Here is a 21,524-nt window from a genome sequence, read left to right on the forward strand (position 1 = left end):
TTTCAGTTAACTGCCAGTGTAATCTGGACTTTTTTAGTCAGTTTAACATGCAGAAATGTAAACTATGTCTGCAGGCAACCATGAAATTCAGCTATATGGAGTGGTTTCCTATTCCAAATGAATTAGGAATGGATATTTACTATATGTGTTTTTGAATTAAAAACACATACAGACATGGTATACATCACCTGCAGCACCATAAAGTTCAGGCTAAAGTTTTATGTTGAGGGGTTGTAAAGGGTTAACGCTCAAACCCGTCAGAACACATGCACACGTCACGTGACGCACAGCGTCATCTCTCGCCAGCTTTTACATTTCCGCATTTGTCTGTGGTTTCCCACACGCTAACTATAGCCATGTTTATCCCAGTTTAGTTCGTTTGACGTTTCATGAAACAGGAGTTCATTTGCGTGACAGTCGGACGGGCTGCTGTGTTACATGTTGGTCTTTCTGGCAGCTGAACAGTGTCACTTTCCATTCAGAAACAAGGCGAGGGAAGCGAGCTAAGCCCCTCGCAGCTAGCTAACAGCTGCTTAGCTTTGAGGAGAGTAACGTCGCTGTGAGGCAGCCAACCAGGCACAAAGGTGAGGGGGAGGCAGCTGAATGTTTGATATTTTTGTGATTTTGCCGGTGTGTTTACACAGCATGTCAGTAATGTGTGGAAAACGGGGTGAAAGCTACAGATTAGCCCAATTAGCTTATATAGCTTTCTTGCTGCAAATGACTAGTAGTCGGTTTCATTTTTTGCGTACATTCTTAAAATACCCTTTTAAAGATGTCAGCTGTAGTAAGAAGACTTTTGAAGTAGCGTGCACGATTTACAAAGCAACCTATGTTATTGCCTTGTCAGAATTATGCTCCCTATAGCTTTCCTCTTTTTACTTTTAATCACTGATAAAGAGACACAGAGACCCTGTGAACACTTAAAGGAACATCACTACACTGAATTAAACCCTGTGCGCCGATAACAATCAAAGAGCGTTTTTAAGAGCCTTCTAAGGTTTTACAGCCGCTTCCCAAAATATCACTCAAGAGTTAAGAGCTTGTTATCATCAGCTGTCCATGGTGCTGAAGGGGGTGGTGATGCATACATTTTAAAGTGAAACTGAGAGAGATAAAAAAAAAAAAAACAGTCGTTGAGTATGAAAAGCCTAATGCACAATCAACAATCATGCTGTATTTTATATGACTTGTGTGTGTAAAGGAGGGTGTGTATTTTGATCAATGCACATGCTAGTTGTACTAGTTGTATTACTCTCATAGCTCAAGTAAAACTTCAGTGAGAAGTCTTAGTTTCCTCTCTAGAAATGTTTAACAATTCATGCAGGCTTTAGCAAATTAACATTGCAGCAGCTGGAAATTGTCTATCAATGAAGAAAGGTCCTTACAAACAGTTAACAAAACATCAGGAAAACTGACATGTCAGACAGATGAAGTGAAAATAGCATTGAAGGTATCTGGCAGGTAATTGCTGCAAATGGTGTCTGGGCATATGTAAATCAATTAAAGTTTGCAATAAACATGGCTGGTTTGTGGTAAAATCATGAATTTCAATCTTCTAACTTGATTTCTAACGTGATGGCAGGTTCAAGAAAACTGGTACACTCCCCTTTGTAAAAACCTAAACATTCAGTCAGTTAAATAAACATATTCCAATAACCCTAATGTGGCTGAAAAAAACATTCCTATAATCCTACACTTTTAAGCAAAATGTAGCCTAGTTTTACTTTAGTTATCCTGATGTCTGTGTATCTGGTCCACCACACAGCCATAGTCCAAGAACTTGAAAGCTGTACATTTACGATGCTATGAAACAGACAAAAGTAGCAAATTCTCACATTTGCAAAAGTGGAACCATTTAGTGTGTTGCATTTCTACTATTTAAATCACTAATATGATTGATTGATTATAAAGATAGTCAGTTCATTTTATTTTGATTTTTCTTTTTTTCCACCAGTCCTTTCAGCACAATGTTGGGATCCACCCTAATTTCACCTTTCACGTTTTACATTACCCTTGCTTTAGTAATGTTAGTTAGTCTAACTGTGGTTTTCACTTTTCTGAGTGCAGCTTCTATGAGCTACGACTGTCTGCCCCGATCAGAGGATGTATCCGCCTTCCAGAAAGGACTTCATCTCTCTGACACTCAGTGATCCGCACAGCCACTCCTACAACAACGGCAAGCACCGCAGACAGTCCTGCTGGAGGGTGAGTGGTCCCGTAGTACAGTGTTTTAGATCATTGCTCTAGACAGAGCTGAGTTTTACCACTTTGACACACAAACCCCTATGTTTGATGCAAGGTCATGAGCTTGTTTTTGACCAGATGTCACCAGAAATGCTGTCACAGGTTGTTATAGTCACAAAAGGCTCTTATCTGCATCTGAGGTCCATTCACCTCTCAATCTCAGAGTTATGGTTTATTGTAGGACGTTAATTGAGAAAATGTTCAATGATAAAAAGACCAGATACTTTATAGAATTAAATGCTGGAGAAATTAAATTCATCATATTGATGTAGTAATCCTGTAAATCAAATATTTCCATGAAGCAGTCCTGCTCATTGATTTGCAACCTCGTCCATCATGGCCTAATATGATACAGCCAGAGGTATTGAAGGGATAACTGCACTTGATATAAACAGCATAAAAAAAAATCCAATTTCTCGTATTTTCACATGGCCCAGCCCTAGTTGATGAGTTGCTCAGTTGTGACTGATTGTGAAGACTACAGCAAGGCTTCAGCTGCTGGTATCAACCTGCCTGGTTATGTTTCTGATGACTTCACTGAGATAGATGATCTCTGTCTTTATGAAATGTATCTGCCTTTGTGACAAATCGATGCCTGGGTTTCAGTCTTCCTTTTTTACGTTTCCTTTGTTGTAGAGCAGCCTGAACTTTCAAACTCCTCAGATAAAAGCCTGCCTTGAGCACATTGTGTCTGTTCACAACAGGAAGATAAAACGAATTCTTTGCATCTCATCGTCTTTCTTATGCCTCCCTTTTCACATTTTCTTTAATCTTGTTTTCTTTATTTTCAATGTCTTTCAACTCTCTCACCTCATTTTGCCCTCTGACTATGAGCGACCTCGTCTTCATTCTTGGTTTTGATACTGAGGTATATTATGTTACAGTTACCATATCACATCTCATACTTTTGTTTGCTATTCCTTCTGCGGGGGGTTTGAAACTCAGCAGCTTCGTTAACAGGTTTCCCCTTTCATCCTTGTTCAACTGGTCTTACAGCCTCGCTCTCAACGAGACTGCCTTGTTTGTTCACTGAAATTTTCTGTGTAATCAATTCAGTTTTATCAGTTCAGTGGTCTTAGATGGAAATACTAAAAGATTTTAATTTCACCAATTAATGAGCTCTGTGTGTTCACAGCTATTAGTGTTGTGTTCAACACATACCAGTCATGTCATTTAGCGTCTTGCATTTGATGCATATCATCTGACACCAGTAGGCCAGCACACACTGAACACACCACACAGACAGAAGTAAATGTCAGGCAACAGTAGCTGGGACGTTCTAATCTCTTGAGCATTTGCGATAAAATTGCAGATTTTCTGGAGACTCAAAAATCTGTTGATATTGAGAAAACCTGACAGTGGTGTATCCTGATGGACAACAGCCTGCAGTGATGCATATCAAGACACCACAGGTATGTGGGGCTGCACAGAAAGCAGTGGGCGTTTTGACATGCAGAAGATGCTGGTGTGCATTCCCTTTAGTTTAACAATATATGGCCTAAAACATGTTGTTTTCCCCCCAACAAATCTGCTTTATTTTAAACACAGTTGGACCATCTGTCACTTTCAAATCAGTGTCCACATTTAGTTAAAAAAACAGAAGGTTATGATTAAAAAATAAGCTGTAATGTTTTCAACTTTCTTCCTTTATTTTACACCTTTGCATCCTTTTTGCAATCCTAGAACCTATAAAACATGAGGTATTTATTTTGTTTTTATTAGTAATATTTTACTTTCAAAAACATCTGCAGATACCCTGATTATTAGGCAGCGCTTCTTTAATCATCAACAATCATCTTTTCATCAAAAACCATAAAACCATCTTCTCATAAAAAACAAAAACAGCATGGTCAGCTCTCATCAAGGGAATTCATTCTGTATGAATTGAAAAGGCAAACCACTGCTCTCATTGACTGATCTATAACTTTTTATTTGGGAAGTATATCAACAGACATTCCTTCTATAAATCCAGTTTTATAGCAGAGACTGGATCTGGCTCAGCTCTCCCCTGGACATGTGGTCAAATTTGATGAGTGTTTATAGTTCCTGAGAGAACCTCTGTCTGCAAATCATGTTGCTTTGAGTGGCTTGTTGGCTCAACGTTCGCTCCACACACAATGAAAGGGGCTTCACTTGCCACTTGCTTACTAGTCACACTGGTTTTCTTGGGACACACGTCGGGTGGAAGCGCTGAAACTCTCATTGGTATGTGTGTGTGAGTGTGAGTGATTCTGTATTTCAACAGGCAGCCTGCTGAGTGAATCTCCTGCCTCCAACCCAGTGCAGATAGAGAAATGTAATAATGGTCTCCTCTTTGTTGTGCACTGTCAACTTTAAAGAAGGGAATGTAACATCTAATAACTACATTGCTGTTCACATATTCAGTTGATGTGTTAGGGAAAGACGGTTGTGTTGACAGCGATATAAAGCAAATGTCTGATTAATAAAATATGTTTCTTGTAATAAAATATCCTAAACTCAGGGTTTAGTAGCTTTAGAGCTTTTGGCTGCATGTCTTAGTGCAAATCTGAGTATATTACATCTTGTCAAAAAGTATAACACTGGATCTTATGAGATCCAGTATTCAGAATAAAACCTGCGTTTTTGGAGATGTACCATCAGGCTGTGCTGAATGTTCTCATGCTGTTGTGTTAAATGAACTATAGCAAAGTAAAATGAAAACGTCCCCTGAGATAAAGTCTGTTGTGTGTTCCGTCACAGCTCGCAGACGATGGCTCAATACTTTCATGGTGTTGCACAGGTGTTAATTAGAGTAGGTAGCGGAGTGGTACCAGCCTGCCTGTTTGTCTTCTCTCCTGAGAGAAGCCTGACTCTGTCCCTCCCTCTGCACTGCTGGGTTGCACTGGTTTAGTTTATTTGTGATCTCTCACTGAGCTTAGTGCCTCATGTGGAGAGCAATGTTTAGTTTGTACAGGGTAAGCTGGACAAGGAAGGCCATAAGGCTTCTCCCTCTTTCACTATTTCGCTATTTTTAAAAGAAGCTTAAACAGATTTAAGATATTTTAGGACGGGGAGGATGATATAATATACTGACAAATGCTCCTGATTTTAATTTAGAGTTGTTAGACATGACTCAATGAGGTAAGTTCTGTTTGTTTATCTCCCTACAGAAATGGAAGCAGCTGTCTCGGCTCCAACGAAGCCTCATCCTGTTCCTGCTGGCTCTGCTGCTCATATTTGGACTTCTCTCCTATCCAAGCATCACAAAGCAATGGGGAGGTAAACAATGCCCACACAATACTACACTTGCACACAGGCAGAGACAAGTCTGTCATTAATTCAAATGGTCCTGCTCCATGACTAGTTGAAGCTGATGCGTTGGATTGCCTGTTTTGTTGTGTTTGGAGACCCTGTGATAGTTACGCTTTTTAAATTTAGATTAGTTTTTGTGTGCACCTGCTTCCTTGGACTCTTTTTACTTCTGTATGTGCTGTATTTGATTTTCAGCCCACGTACACACTAAGATGGTTAAATCTGAAATGCCTCTATTTCTCTCTGTTTGGGCATTCCATTCACACAGCCAGTGTTTTATACACCCACAAGCTTTTCAAAAATCCCTCTCCAGAGAAGATAAATGTGAAAGCTCCTTGAGTTTTAGTTTGGACTGGAAAGACTCAGCTTTTGGAAAAGCATGATATATTGTGTGCCTGCCCAGACTTGGTCAGGGTCTGTGTGGTAGGGAAGTTTGGAAGACAACTTCCATCTTCATCTGTGGCCATCTCTGTGATGAGCCGGTTTTAATGCTATGATGTTTTGGAAGACAGTTTTAGACCCATAATTTAATCTATAATGCTTAAAATAGTGAGCTGCCGCAGTCTCAGTTTGCTTTCTTGTTCATTTTGTGTGTGTAGGGTTGGCGGACAGGGAGGACTGGCTGGAGCTGAATGACAGAGAGCTGAAGGCCATTCCTCCAGGTGTGAAGCCTGTGTTGGGTCCAGTTGCAGATAAAGCTCCCGTTCCTGTGGCGAGGCCACATGTGGGACCAGCTGTGGGACCAGCTGTGGGACCAGCGGTTGGACCAGCGGTGGGACCAGCGGTGGGACCAGCTGTGGGACCAGCTGTGGGACCAGCTGTGGGACCAGCTGTGGGTCCAGATGCTGTGGCGGAGCCCAGAGGACCAAACACCCCCATTTTGGCAAAACCTCCCACTAAGGTCAGAGTTGTGTTTCTATGTATTTATTACAGTGACATCAATCGACAATAAATTAAAACATAAAAACGCTAGAGTTCACAAATTCTCATGATATTAGTTATCAGGTGTCCTCTGTGTGACATCTTGGTGAATTAGTTTGATGAAATGGTTGTAAAAGATCAGTCATGATGCTGTAATAACTTAGGTGGCTCACACATCTACAAATTTATTAATCCTTTACCATAAGGTGTTCATGTTGTCCCCTCATTTTTAGCTCTAGCCGTTTGTTTATCCACAGAAAAAGACATTTCCGAACAAGAGAGGTCCGCCGAGCCTACAGAAAGATGGAAACGTTTCAGATACAGTCGGTGGGGAAAAGCAAGAGCAGGAGGTTGTTCAAGATGGAGGAGGCGGGGATGAGGATAAAGAAAAGAAGCTTGTCAGGTGATCTGTTGTTTGCTTTTTCCCCTTTTAAATGAATGTACAAAACAACTGTTTTGGAACAGTGGGGAAAAAAGGATGACTTGTTAACATGATGTTGCCTTGAAAATCAGAATCAAACATGTTCCAGCTGCACCGAGGCCCTGTAACAGCTGTTTTTTTGAAATACGTGCATCAGAGAAGCAGTTATAAATAATTCAGGCATCAGGCATCAAACATCAGATCGGTTTTTACTTTTGTTATGCAGCTGGAGAGGAGCGATGATTGAAGCCGACCAGGCCACTGAGCCTCCACCCTCCCCCAATGAGAAAGAAGCTGCAGCGCCCCCAGCCAACCCTGCTGACACTGTCCCACTAGAAGGTCAGTACTGAACTGCTGGACTTCTTACCAAGAGCTTTATACAGCAAGGGCAAGGGGACATGAGAAATTAAGGTATACAGTCTGCAACTAACAATTATTTATTTAGTCTTTAAAAAGCTAAAAATGTCCATCACAAGTTCATGTCTTCAAACGTCTGACCAACAGTCCAAAACCCAAAGAGAACAATGATGTAAAACAGAAGCTGTAAGGTTTTGTCATTAGAAGTAGGGAGTTATGAAGGAAGGAGCTGAGAAAAGTTAAAATTTTTCGGGTTTTATATTTCCCCTCAAACGGATTCTTTTCTTCAGTGCTTCGGCCAGCTCTACTGGTATATGCTGTTTAAAGCCCATCACCTTTTTCTGACTTAAAGTTTGAACGTTTTCTAACTTGCAAGATAAAGCCCTGCTGTGCTCAAAGCAGCTGCATCAACACATGACACAGAATATTCTGTCTGCTGAAAATAATTATAAAATGAGACGGGCACTGCAGAGGGCTTCCTCTCACACAGACTTTTAAGATTAGCCTTTCATTTCTTATTCATTCCTTTGTGGAACTTTGTTTGTAGTTTCAACTGGAAAAGTGGACAGACTGGAGGCAGTACGTGATGCCTTCAGACATGCGTGGAAGGGCTATAAGGACTTTGCCTGGGGTCATGATGAGCTCAAGCCCATTTCCAAGTCTTTTGGCGAGTGGTTTGGACTGGGTCTGACCCTCATTGATTCCCTGGACACAATGTGGATTATGGGCCTAAAAGAAGGTATTGTGTGTCACTTATTCCCTCTCTCATGTTTTAATACAGATGTCAAATGCAATACTAATATAGGCAGATGATATATATTTTGTTACAAATACCAAAAGTTTTTTTTTGTTAAGTTGAAACTTTTTCAGCTTGCACAGGTGCATCTTTGCCATAATTTTCACTGCCTGGAGAATATTTGTATCTGTTGTATCCACTCACATCTGTCTATTTGTACATTATGTAGGTAATCGTGCAGTCGCTGAAGGTTAGCTTTGCATTTAGTTTTAACAAAGTTTGAAGGGGAAGCTTCACTGATTTTATGCGTCAAAGTCTTTTTACAGATGTTGGAGTAGCAGTGCATATGTAAAAAATATGTGTAAAACGTCCTGTGGCTCCAGAGGAAGCTGTGTGAGGTCTAATGTGTAAAAATGATGGGATGAGGTGTTAGAAAGAAGTGAGTTTATCAGATTTCTGTAGCCCGCTACTCATCGCTGCATGAACCTCGTAGCTTAAAGCTCCAGTAGCTGCTACTATCATGCTACTAATAGCACAGGCAGTCAGCAGTCCAGTTGAATTATGGTTAATGTAGTGCCAGGATTTGAAAAGGAAGAAGAGTGTATGGAATAAAAAAGACAATAACTGGTTCAGCTGGTTTTTTTTACTGTTGATTGTGAGTCTGTAAGGGGATTGTGATGCTAATTAGTGGAATTTTCTTTGAAGAATATGACATAACATCAGTGAAGGACTGTCTCTGGAGTTGGTTACTAGACCACTTGATCAAAACAACAGCAAGACATCTTTAAAATGCCATGTTAAATTAGTGTATAAGTGTAGTTCTTTCTTCTCCTCTCTATCTTTTCCTCACTCTTATACTCTGCCTCACTCCACACAGAGTTTGAAGAAGCAAAGACCTGGGTAGAGAAAGAGCTTACCTTCAACAAGAATGTGGACGTGAATCTTTTTGAGACGACCATCCGTGTCCTTGGGGGCCTGCTCAGTACCTACCATCTTACAGGAGACCAACTCTTTCTAGACAAAGCAGTGAGTCAGTCCATAACAGACATTCATAGTTTCTGTTTTCTTGTGTAGTGCAGTTGTTTTAGAACATAATGGTGCAGGGTAGAGTTGTAAGTTTTTCTAGACATCATGTTCAAATGAACAAGAAAACAACACTTTAAAAGTTATTATTAGATCTTTTATTTGAAAACGTAGTTTCATTGAGTTCGTAATCTCTTTTTCAAGAAAAACCTGTAGACAAAAATAAACATATACAGTTTATACTTTGACTTGTCTATAAGAAAATAGACACACACAGGTAATTCACAGACATACATTATTCATTTTCACATTTAAGAAAAGTGTTTTAAACCAGTTTTTCCAAGTTCAGTGTGAACAAGAGGTACAGCTATAGTTAAAGTGTCCTGTGACCCGACATTGTGACCAGAGAGCAAACGTAGGTAGTTTCTGCAGGAGAGCCTTATATAAACTACATACAGTGCTGCTCCCTTCTGTTGTTATGGAGGACCATCCCACCTTTTCATATAGGATGCGATGGTGAGTGCGAAAAGTGTCACCTGTGATGAAGTGCTGTGCTCTGTGATACAGAGTCATGAGGCTTCAGGGTTATGGGAGAAGCGTGCACATATACAATATCACCATTATCAAAAGCAGATAATATTTCTGCTCATGGTGTCTTCATATTTATTGTTGTGGTAATGTTCCTGCAAAATAGATTCCACAATACCTAGAAAGCAGAACTAGACCATCTATCTCTGTTCCTCTTTCCACTTAAAGAAAGATCTCGGGTCCAGGTTGATGCCTGCCTTCAAAACTCCCTCAAAGATCCCATTCTCAGACGTCAACATCGGGAAGGGAACAGCCCACCCCCCTCGCTGGACGTCTGACAGCACGCTGGCTGAGGTGACGAGCATTCAGCTGGAATTCAGAGAGCTGAGCCGCCTCACCCAGGAGCCACAGTACCAGGTCAGGACAACACAAGGGTCTCCATAATAGTGCGTGTGTGTGTCAAGTAATTACATTTGACATTACTTTTAATTATCTGAGATGGACTGTAAAAAGATTGGAGGTGGTTCATATTAATATTTCCTGGGTTCAGATGGAGGGTTTCAGTTCACTTAAAATCAGACATTAAGCACAGGTCGAAAACACTTGCGTGATTGAAGTGACAAGCATGACCTAGGATTTGCTTTAAATCCATCTTGTTGTCAGTGTATGAGTGATTCCAGAAACCAGAGCTCGCGCCTGAAGTTTTTCAACCCAGCCTGACAGTAACTTGAATAAGATCTGTCATAACCTGAGCCAGCCCTCTGAGACATAGCTTTTGATGAGCCCAATCGCATCAAAGTGTGAAATAGCTAATGATTTTGCAATGATAAACAGCTTAAAACCATCTTTTTCGAACACATGAGCAGTAAGTGAAGTGAAGCTCGGGTTCATTATCTCATGTCTTGGCAGTAGTGTCATCTCCTCTGTGTTTTTATCTTTCCAGGAGGTTGTGAATGAGGTAATGAAGCTGGTCCACAAGCTGCCAGGCAAACATGACGGCCTGGTGCCCATGTTCATCAACACCAACAGTGGCCAGTTCACGCACAAAGGAGTCTTCACACTCGGTGCCAGGGCAGACAGCTACTATGAATACCTGCTTAAACAGTGGCTCCAGGGAGGCAAAACAGAAGACGAGTGAGTCCAGCTTTACTTTTCAGATTTAATGTTCTGTGATTCAGAGAAATATTTGCAAAAGCTTGTAAAAGCTGAAACAACAGAGCCATAGGAAAGAAAACTTAGTGTATCGCAGCCTCTATCGAAGTGTGGTCCGCTGACCACCAGTGGTCCACAAGTGACCCCTAGTGGTCCGCGAGTAAATTAGTTAAAACATGTTTTAAATTTAGTGTTTCTCAAAACCATCTGTGAGTGACCACATGCCTACTAGAAAGTATCGTATATGTGTTGTTTTCAATATTAAATCGACTCATATGTAAATTCCAATTCAAACATTATTAGGCAGATATGAATCGGCTGTTTTAGAGTATAATTGGAACTCCCTGTAACGGCCATTTTGCGACACTGCCAACTCACGTAGCTTCGCCCGTCTATAGTTTGTTTTACCATTTATGTTAAAAATGATCAGCGTGACATTTGAAAGGAAATGAACCTAACAGTTAACCTGCCCTGGGATTGTGCTAAAATTCACCGGTTATTAGCAGCCTATTAACTATCAAACACAGAAAGAAGACAAGATCATGGACTGGAGGATTAAGACCGTGTCAATTAACAGAAAATCAAATAAAACCTCAGACATAATGGACACAACAGGCAAATGTTTAAGTGTCGAGTTTTAGTAGTAATTTAGTCACCATGGCTGAGACTCGTGTATGGTGACATCCGGCCAGTGTTCATATGTGTGTGATCGTTCTGATGTTACATAGATAACAACACTTGTTGCCGTACAGTGTGTGAGCTGCAAAGTTTCCTGATTATCGAAACTCTTTACATGATTGAGGTGACCAGAGTCTGAACAGAGTCACTGCTTCTATTCCTGGCAGGTCGGACTTTCTGCGGCATGTCAATACCCTACTCTCTGCCCCCACTCACACACACACACACACACACACACACACACACACACACACACACACACACATACACACACATACACACATATCATCACAAAATCTGAATCACTTTAGAGAGAGTACATCACGTTAGAGCTGAGACATATTGGTTATTCACAACTTTTCAAAGTGCTTATCAAGACACATTTAGGATAATGACAATCAGTGTAAATTGTCAGACTCTACATCTTACAAGCTGCAGCTACACCGTTAATTTTTAGTGGAACCATATTGTGATGATATGATTCTGTTTTATTATCTGCTCCAAGTAAATTGGATTTGGTGACTAAATGAGTCTTTGAAGTTTCTGTTTCAAGCATGTGACGACTTTTGTCTGATGTAATGTATAATAGTGGAACTCACTGCAATGTATTAAACATCACTTAAAGTATTTTACATGAGATCTTTTATTTACACTATTTGCTGTTTCGTGATATATGTCGACATGTGCTATGACATTGATCAGCCATTCTGCCAGCCTTAAAACAAATCTCATTAAACTTACTGATATCTATAATATAAAATTGACTATCATTCACACAACTAATATATCCATGTTAATCTGTGTGTTTTGTCCAGCCTGTTGGAGGACTACCTGCAGGCCGTGGAGGGAGTAAGAAAACACCTTGTGAAACAGACGGGGCCCAGCAGACTGACCTTTGTGGGAGAGCTGTCCCACAACCGCTTCAACCCTAAGATGGTAGAGATGCTCACTTAAAGTCAGTGTGTGAAATACAGGGGCTGTCAGGGGCTCGCAGACCCTGTAAATAACTTAGGACCTGGACATACAGGAGGCCTACTTTGGAAGTACCACACGCATGAACCCCTGATTGTCATAGTAAGGTATTTCACACGCTGCCAAAACTTGATAAACATCTACAGACAGTGACCACCTTGTTGAATCAATCAGCTGCTGTGCAAACTCATCTGCAGTCAGTCTGCAGTCAATCTTTCTCTCTGTTAGCCAGTCCGATCAATTCCAGCTCTCATTTCTCTTGTCTTTCTCAGTTCTTCACTTCATGATTGATCCCTCTGTGTCACTCTTCTACAGGATCACCTGGTGTGCTTCCTGCCAGGAACCTTGGCACTGGGGGCCCACAACAACCTTTCAGGGGACCACATGGATTTGGCAGTGCAGCTAATGGAGACCTGTCACCAGATGTACACACAGATGGAGACCGGGCTGAGCCCAGAGATCGCTCACTTCAGCCTGCAGGCCAGTGATGGGCGTGATGTTGTTGTCAAGGTGAGGCTAATGGCATTTGATTGTCCCGTCTTTCTTTATTTAAATCGTCATTAATAATATTTACACTTTTGTATTTCTTTTATTTTAAAGACTCCCCAATTTTCATGTACAACCTCTTTGAAAAGGTGTTTATATTACTACCACTACTTATATTGCTTCTAGTACTTATTAGTGTGTCTGTTTTCGGTGTGTGCACAAACTATAAATTATAGCCTACATGTGATGTAATGTTGTAAAAACGACAGACATGGCTGGTGCATTATGTTTTTTGGGTTGTCTGTCCGTCACTGTGACCTCACAAAACACACTTTTGGTTTTGAAGCAAGAATTCATATGCTAATTTTGACAAAAGAGTCCACCATGTTTATCATTTGAGTGTGGACTGATGTGGATTTGAACTGCAACTTGACTGCTTGGTGGAGGGATAGAACTGCAAGGTGGTAGTTGTAGCTGTAGTATTTTTGTACTTGTCTCCTACTTGTACCTGTCTTCATCAACTTCAAAGTATGAGGTAAGTATGAAACATTTTAAACATTTCAGGAGTTCATTGTGATTCCAGGATTAAAAACTAAGGAAACTGATGTCGGATCAGACATCATTGGTTCTTTAGTAATTCAGTGTGTGAACTAACCACTGGCTGGAAATGGGGAACATTTCCCTCTGACACTCCCTCTGATCAAAAACATGTTTTTCCTGTGGTTTCATGTCCTTGGTTGTTCAGTTTTCAATCCACAGGAAGATGCAGGTTCAGGTTATAGACATTTATTCAGGTAAGGTCAAACAAAATAGGAAAATGAAAAAAATTTCAAGTAACAAAAAAAATGAAGGAAATCATCATAAAAAGTTGAAGATTGTTCCAGAGCCTTGGGGACTGGTGGAGGGATTACTTGTACAGACAGGCTTTTCATAACTTTCTTTATTGTAGTTTTTATTCTTTCACTTTTATTAACTTAAATCCCTGTCTGAGAAATGTGTAGTGCTTCCATTAACTGAATTCTAAGATGAAGAACTCTTATAGTTTGTGGCAAAGTTAGCAGAGTCACATCTAGCCGCAGGATGTTTTCAAAACATTTGTTTTTTCTTGTTTCTTTGTGCTTGGAGCCATAACTAATCTCACCAAGATGCTCTCAATTTTCTTTTTTTTATTTCTCCCTCAAAGCACTGTGAAGGAAGCACATACATCTGTGTGCCACTGCTGTCCAACTGTCTGCTGTGTTGTCACTCGCTGAATTTTGAATCCGTATCTTATTTAATCTTAATGCTCTGTCGTTGCTTTCTCGATAAGTCTTGAAAATGCCATTTTCAGTTTCAGTGGCTTTGCCTAGTAAAATAAGGTCAAACTAAAAAAATGATCTTTATCTTATCACTTTTATTGATTGTAATATTTATTGGCACCTTCCTCTTCATCCTCCAGCCTGCAGACAGACACAACCTGCTGAGACCAGAGACAGTGGAGAGTCTCTTCTACATGTACAGATTCACCAAGGACACTAAGTACAGAGACTGGGGATGGGAGATACTGCAGAGCTTCAATAAGTACACTAAGGTACTTCAGTTTAATCACCCCTTTTAATTATCCAGCCAATTAAATTACAGTTTATAGAGAGATGAGCCATATCACCTCTATTATATGAGGGTCAACTGAAATGTTGATTTTTTTATATTGCTTTGTTTTGGAGATCCAGGTGTGGTACTAAAAATTAAGATTCAGGTGAGAAAGATTTATTCTGACAGCAAAAATCACTGTGGTCAGATTTTTGACAAGGAAGAAAAGAAAAACAGGTCAACATGTCAGACCACAGTTACGAAAATATGACAAAGTCGATCTTCCTCTCAGGCTCACTGACATTGTTGGCAGGAAAGCCGAGTATGTTTTTCTGTGTAAAACATCTGGCAGCTTTGGGAAAGTTAAACTTGCATCCTCCATAGTGCTTTTTTTTCTGCTTGATTAAACCTCTGACTATATACCTCTGCTGCAGGTCTCCGGTGGTGGCTACACATCCATTAACAATGTCCGCGACCCTGTTAACCCCGGCCCCCGGGACAAGATGGAGAGTTTCTTCCTGGGTGAGACGCTGAAGTACTTGTATCTGCTCTTGTCTGACGACGTGGAGCTGCTCAGTCTAGACAAGTATGTCTTCAACACGGAGGCCCATCCTCTCCCCATATGGCCCTCACCACCAAAGTGATGTCGCCATACAGTCGACGTCTGTTAAAATCAGACCCGCAGAGTCCTGTATGAGTCAAAGACTGTCACTGGCGCTCAGCCGGGCACATCTCTAAGCAACCATCCAGGCTGGACTGCTGTGTCAAGCAGTGAAGCAGATCTGAGCTGTCCACCTGTACTTTGATGCATTTCCATGTGAAGGAGTTTTTTTTTTTCCCTTTTTCTTTACTTTTTCTAAGGAAGAGGTTTGTGTTAGAGCTGGTCTCTAATGATAAAAACTTTTTTTAAAATCAGTTGTGATGAGCTGGAGCTAACGGGAAACAAAAAGAAGAAAGTGGGAGTGCTTTATCACTTGGTGACGGGGAGAATTCTTGTATTTACTCTTTGTGTTTCCCCCATGTGCGGTAAAACCCTCATTGTTCCTACATAGTCAGGTGTCATGGCTGTGAAGGAGTCAACAAATGCGATGTTTGAAGGTGCAGTAACCAGTGATGGTAATGTATGGAGTATGTGAAGCTAAATTCATATTTAAACATGTTGCTCTAATGAAGGAATCACATTGTTTGCCCTTGCTTTGGCAACATTCAATGCACTTGCTCATGTATTAATCTGATGTAAAATAAGTGAAGTTAGGTCTAGTTAGAACTTTTTAATCCCTCTCAGGACTTTGTTTCCCTGTACTGTCCCGTCCTAAGTGTTTGGGAGCAGTGGGCGGTTAAAGTGCAGCGTCAGGGACCAGTTTCACTTCTGAGGCCAGTGCCTTGGCAAAAAGCAAAGGCAGAGTATTCCTAATAACTAACGTGCATGTCTTTAATTAAGACTCTGAGGCCATCAGATTAAAACAGTGGCTATAATGCTTATTTTCACTCAAATGGGACAGTTAAAGAGCTGTGAAGCCCCAGAGAGCATTGCACTTCAGATTGATTACTTATTGGTTGATTACTTATTGGATCACTTTTGCACATGTGGCAATAATGGCTTAGATACTGAAAGACAAGAAGTTAAATCTGAAGCTCACTGCACACACACACACCTTGTTGTGTGTTCAAAGGGAAATCTGGTTGTTGAATGATCTTTACATTTAGTGCGAAGTCATGTTTTTTTTTTTTTGTTTGTTTTTTTTTTGGTCGTGGTACTGTGACCTAAATGTTTGAAAGTAAAGTGTGTATAAAGGTGTAATGAATGAATCAGTCCTGAATGATTTTCAGTCCAGACTGAACACTTAATGACACAGTGTTTTACTGATGAATGTAGACATTTGATTATTTGTTTGTTTTTTAATTTTGCCTTTTTGTCACGGAGGAACACTAACATGCACGACTGTACCCTGCTTTTGAGTCTGATCCTGGTTTTGATTATATTCACACTTGTTTTATATGAATTAAAGGGGAATGGTCTGAGGCGACCATGCAATTAGATCAAAGTAAACCGCCTGAGTACATTATCATTTCCCCTGTCGGGGACGAGATACTGTACACACAGCCGTTCATTCATCCACTCTCCATAGATGACTTGTTTAAGAAGTGAAGTTTGTTGAATAGTTTTCTTCATACTTGAAGGAGTTTGATTCATTGCTGTTTATCAATCCCTGACTCCCTGTCAAATGTGATGAAGAGCATTGTGGGAGCTCTTTTTTTTTTTCCATACGGTGATGTTGACAAATCATTTTGAAGGACGTATCCGGCCTCATGTGTCTGCTGCTTTGAAGATGGTTCAGTTCTTCTCTCTATAAAGGATCTTGAGGTTCTGTTTTGATGGACAGCAGTGTTCCAGTTTTCACCATCTTATTCTTGTTAATGAACTTCATCCAACAGAGAGCCATATGCTAACCCACGCCATTGAATGTGCACCACGTTTGCCAACGCTCTGCTGTGCCTGTTGAAATGAATATTGTGCTATGGTGGTTTGTTTTTTTGTTTTGTTTTTTTGTTTTTTTATTGCTGCTGTATCAGTGGTGTTTATTTGTGAAGTGTTGGGTGTGAAAGTTTGATTTATGGCTCGTATTTTTACTCTGGATGGGTGGGTGAAAAAACAACATGGGTGTACATATTTTGTGTAAATTGTTTCTACTGAATCAAACCTGTGTGTCTGCTGGTATTTGAGATATTTCCCATCTTAATGTTCTTTGCCATCACATCAAAAAAGTTTGGCTTTAAGCAAGTCTTTACTCTTCTGCATTTCCAATGTTTTTTTTTTTTCCTTGAAATCTTTCATAAATATTATCATGATGGTTTAAAAACCCCTTTCAGACATGGAATTTGTATCATTTCTGCATTCACCTGTCCGTTAAAGCTGTCAAAGTCTGTTCAATGTATGTTCAATGGATAGAGCTGCAATACTTGCACACTTAATTGCATGTGTAATTTATTCTGTCTAGTAATGTCCATGCAAAGTTAAAATATGCTAAGACATCATTTTCACAGACTGTATGTGAAGAGCAGGCCGCATTAATGATGATTTAAGACTTATGAGACTGATGTCTGATTTATTTTATTTTTTAGTTTTTTTTTATGTCTTTTGTCCACAGAGTGAACTCCACGTCTGAAAGGGGCCTACAGATGCTCCATGACTCTTACCTCATTCTGTTATGGTTTTGATGAGTGTAATATTCTTAATGTAATTATACTACAACTAAATCTGCCAGCAACATTTCACACTTGATGGGATGAAGCTGGCATTATTCTGTCGTTTTCCTAGTTGTCATCAAATTCTATGAAAAACCAACAACGTGTTAGTCAGCTTCTTCCCAAGCCTGTCTGTGGCACTGGTTCCTTCTAAAAATGTAAATCTTCAAAAATGGCTCACAAATATGTAGTTTCATTTTTTTCTTTTTTAAGTCTCAGAAATTCCCTCAAACAGCTGGGCATTGTAGTTTTTAACAAATATTCAAAGAGGAGTAAACAGTGCATTTGTTGGGGACTATCTTCAGCTGTGGATTAATATGCATTTGGTGCTCTAGCAGGGGCAAGAGAATGGTGTATGTGGGTTTGAGTCAAAATAAGTTACAGAGTGTGTATATTATTGAAGGAACGTCACCCAGTGCAACAGTGTGGCTCACTGATGTGTTTTCAATAGTTTTTGGAAACAGTGGAGCTCTGTGGCAAAGAGGAATAAGATACATGAGGCTTTGGCTACACAGGCAATACTTTGAAATATATTTCTACATTGTTTTTGCATTTACATTTATTCATGTGGCAGATGTTTTTGTTCAAAGTGATATACAATTGAGGAACAGTCCAAGCCACAGCGGATCGATGTGATCTTATTGTCTCATATCAACAAGGACACAGATTTTGCCTTTCCATTTTTATGATGCAAGTAAAGCAGCTTTATTTTTTAGCTTGATCTGTAGTAACCAGTAATACTGCCAGAGACAGTGAATGACAGGTTCTTCTCATTGATAAATATTCTGCTCTCTCTCTTATTAGCCTTTATATCATATATTCATCATCACTGTTTTGTGTTAAGTAACTGATGGTAACCGAAGAGATAAAAGAAGACAAAAGACTCATTGAGCTCCTCATTGAGCTCCATGGTGAGCTCCCACAAAACCTATTTAAATTCACTCAGCTCTGGCATTTCATATTGTAATGGTTTCACAGCTGATTGCTCCACCTTAAATCATTCATTATTTTTTTTTTTTAATGGAATTAGGCGGTCTAATCTAATCTGACTTTTTTTTTTTTAAATATAAAACTCTTAGAGTAGTAAAATGGATTCTGCAGAGGTTGTTTTGCAAAAGCCTGTTGAGGATTTTAAGGTTTTTTTTTTTTTTTTTTTTTAAAGTGGAGGGTTTAATGTACAGTATTTGATCTACTCTCTTGTCACCTGATTGGCCAAATCTCCCTCTTTTGATGAGACTGCTAATTATTCTTAATGTAATTACTAATGAATCCAAGCCATATCAAAATGACAGCTCTGTTATTTAGATGTATGTAGGCTACAGAACAACAGTGTTGTTGATTGTTTCTTGCCTGCAGAGGTTCCTGCTTCACTGGCTGTGACCCTGTGTCAGGGACTATCGACATGGATCAATAATGTTTAGTGCTTGAAAAAAAGACACATCTTGACACAGCGGCCACTTCTCCATGGTGAAAGAGCCTCTCTGTTGGCCTATAAGTCAATAATCCATCTAAATATTTTTGAGAAGTATTCATTTTAAATTAGAAATTACTTTTCACTTTTCTGTTTACTGCAGTTTTGAGAGCTGACACAGTTTCAGCACTTTCTCATTTATGTTTCTTCTTTTCATGGTTTCTTACTTACCATCAAACCCATGTTCACTGTACAGATGACTGAGCACTTTGTGGCTTATTGCAATGTTCACCAAATTCAAACTATTTTCCTGCCAACTACATTTTTAAATAAAGCTTTTCAGTGAACGTTTTGTACTGTATCTTGCTCTGAATAGATTTTTTTTGTTTTTTTCTCTCTGAGAAAACCCTGAAGAAGATTCATGGCTTCGGCACGCTTCACTGCCTCCCCAGCACGGCAGAGGCTCTTATAATAGGCGATTAATACCCACGGTTTTGAAATGAGACCTTGAACAATCACAGGCTAAATAAAACATCAAGTCCAGCTGCCTTTGACTCAGTATGTTGATATTTTCAGTTCTGCAACAGCAGGGGGCAGCAGAAACCATCCATCACTGTCCACACTACAGCCACTTACTAACGACTCTAAAGAATGCATGGCTTACATTTGTTCTTCCAAGAAATGTTTTCCATCTTCGAGTAACAGAAGGCAGGGCGGCTGCACCCATGAGTCTTTGCAGCAGGTCCAAAAGGAGGCTGGTGAACAGTAGGAAAGAAAGACTCTCACATATGGTGCACTGTACTGCAGGAGCAGCATATGCCTGAGTCTACTCTTTCTTCAGGTGCTATAGGTAAGTTTTCTCTGCTGCCAAATGTGGGAGTGGGTGGTGGTGATGGTCGCTCACCCAGGGGTTACAAGAGGTTATAATACGTCCTCTGAGCAGCTACTTCTTCAGGGCAGCACGGCCAGACTGGGCCTACCTGGTTAGCATGCTAACTTCAGTAGAAGAAAAGGGTGAAGGAAAGAGAAGGAAGACGAGTTAACGTTGGTGTTAGCAGACAGCTCTTAAAGAAGTAAAGCTTGATGCTTAATTTGCAACGTTTCTTGTAAGACTGGTAAGTAAACAGCTGTCAATGCTAATGTTAGCTATGCAGCAGTAGCAAAACCTCCTCCTTTAATTTTTTTTATTTTCTTTAAATTTAGTAATTTTTCTGTTCTTTTTTTTTTTCAAATTTCTATATAACTTTGTTCATGAGAACTGCCTCCTCTATGTTGTTTCCACCTCTGGCACCATGTGACTTGTGTGTGCCTATTTGACTGACACACCATTCAGCGTGAACAGAGGTCCACGACTGATGTGTGTAACACAGTAAAACTGGTTTGCATTGGACAGGGTTGACATTTGTCATCATTTCTATTCAGCATTTACTTTCAGTCCAATGCCCAAAGGGTCTGCCGCTCGCTCTCTCGTGCAGCAACCCAGCTCACACACCCTCAGACAAACAGTTGATGAATGAGTCACTGCTGTCTGGGAGTGAAAAATGTTTACATTCATTACATAATAATGTGCATTTGAACCCTTTTTTTTTGGATGTTTTCGTCGGTCAGGGCCGTGGTGAAGTCACTGCTGCGGCGCTCACATAAAAATGACACCTGACAGAACTCCACTTAGTAACATGGGAAGTAAAAACAACAAGTGGAGGCTGCAGGTGAGATGTGTGTTATCCCTGACATCCACTGCACACTCTCTCGTGACAGCAGCTGCAGCAACATGCAGCATGTGACATTTTCACATCTTTAAATCGCTAAGCGCAGTGATAGTACAAAAAGGGACATGACTCATGATAATACACAGATGCTGTTTGTTTGTTGAGATTTTCATGCCCTATGTTTTTTATCACATATATACAGTGTATCACCAGATATAGCGTTTCAGTGTTTTGTGCAGGAGTATTATCTGGAAAACAAACATGGTTGTGTTAGACGCACTTTGAGAGATGTACTTTTGATTTCAGATAAAGATCAACAAACAGACATAACAGTGACTGTATAGAAATAATGCCCCTTGCTGATAGAGAATTGATTTAATATTTGCCACTGCAACTGCAAGAAATATTCTTATAGGCTGTAATTATGTACAATAAGTTATATTGGACTAGCCTTTTGTGTTTCTCAACTGACAATAGGCCTTTTCCAAACACTGATGTAAACAAACCCTTGGCAGCATCGGAAAATGTTAATAACTTAAATTCTTGTCGTCTACCATTCTTTCGATTTGTCAAACATTGTTCATTCATTTATCTGTGCAGTTATATTTTCTGTAAATTATATCTGCCTAAGTGATGTTTTGAAGGGGGCATGGTTCCAGACCTCTGAATGCAGTATCTTGTGTTTTGATTTAAGATTACAAGCTACACTGCTTTTCATGAATGTTAATGTGGAATATTCTGCTCACCAGAAATGTGGATTTGGTGGATCTGACAAAAGAAATTATGCAGAACAGC

The 21,524-nt window shown here is 40.0% G+C and overlaps 1 protein-coding gene across 1 annotated transcript; it reads left to right on the plus strand.

Annotated features, from left to right (window-relative positions):
* The first annotated feature begins 340 nt into the window (after positions 1-340).
* man1b1a (mannosidase, alpha, class 1B, member 1a) lies at positions 341-19,381 on the plus strand. The gene is made up of 14 exons (XM_056404313.1): positions 341-584; positions 2,071-2,208; positions 5,379-5,487; positions 6,120-6,421; positions 6,699-6,844; positions 7,089-7,201; positions 7,767-7,958; positions 8,833-8,981; positions 9,735-9,923; positions 10,450-10,640; positions 12,152-12,272; positions 12,624-12,818; positions 14,233-14,364; positions 14,798-19,381. Exons 2-14 carry the CDS (start codon positions 2,107-2,109, stop codon positions 15,005-15,007), a joined length of 2,151 nt encoding a protein of 716 aa, XP_056260288.1. The 5' UTR covers positions 341-584; positions 2,071-2,106; the 3' UTR covers positions 15,008-19,381.
* The last annotated feature ends 2,143 nt before the right edge of the window (positions 19,382-21,524 follow it).

The sequence above is a fragment of the Seriola aureovittata genome, chromosome 18 (genome assembly GCF_021018895.1).
Source record: "Seriola aureovittata isolate HTS-2021-v1 ecotype China chromosome 18, ASM2101889v1, whole genome shotgun sequence".
Classification (NCBI taxonomy): domain Eukaryota; kingdom Metazoa; phylum Chordata; class Actinopteri; order Carangiformes; family Carangidae; genus Seriola; species Seriola aureovittata.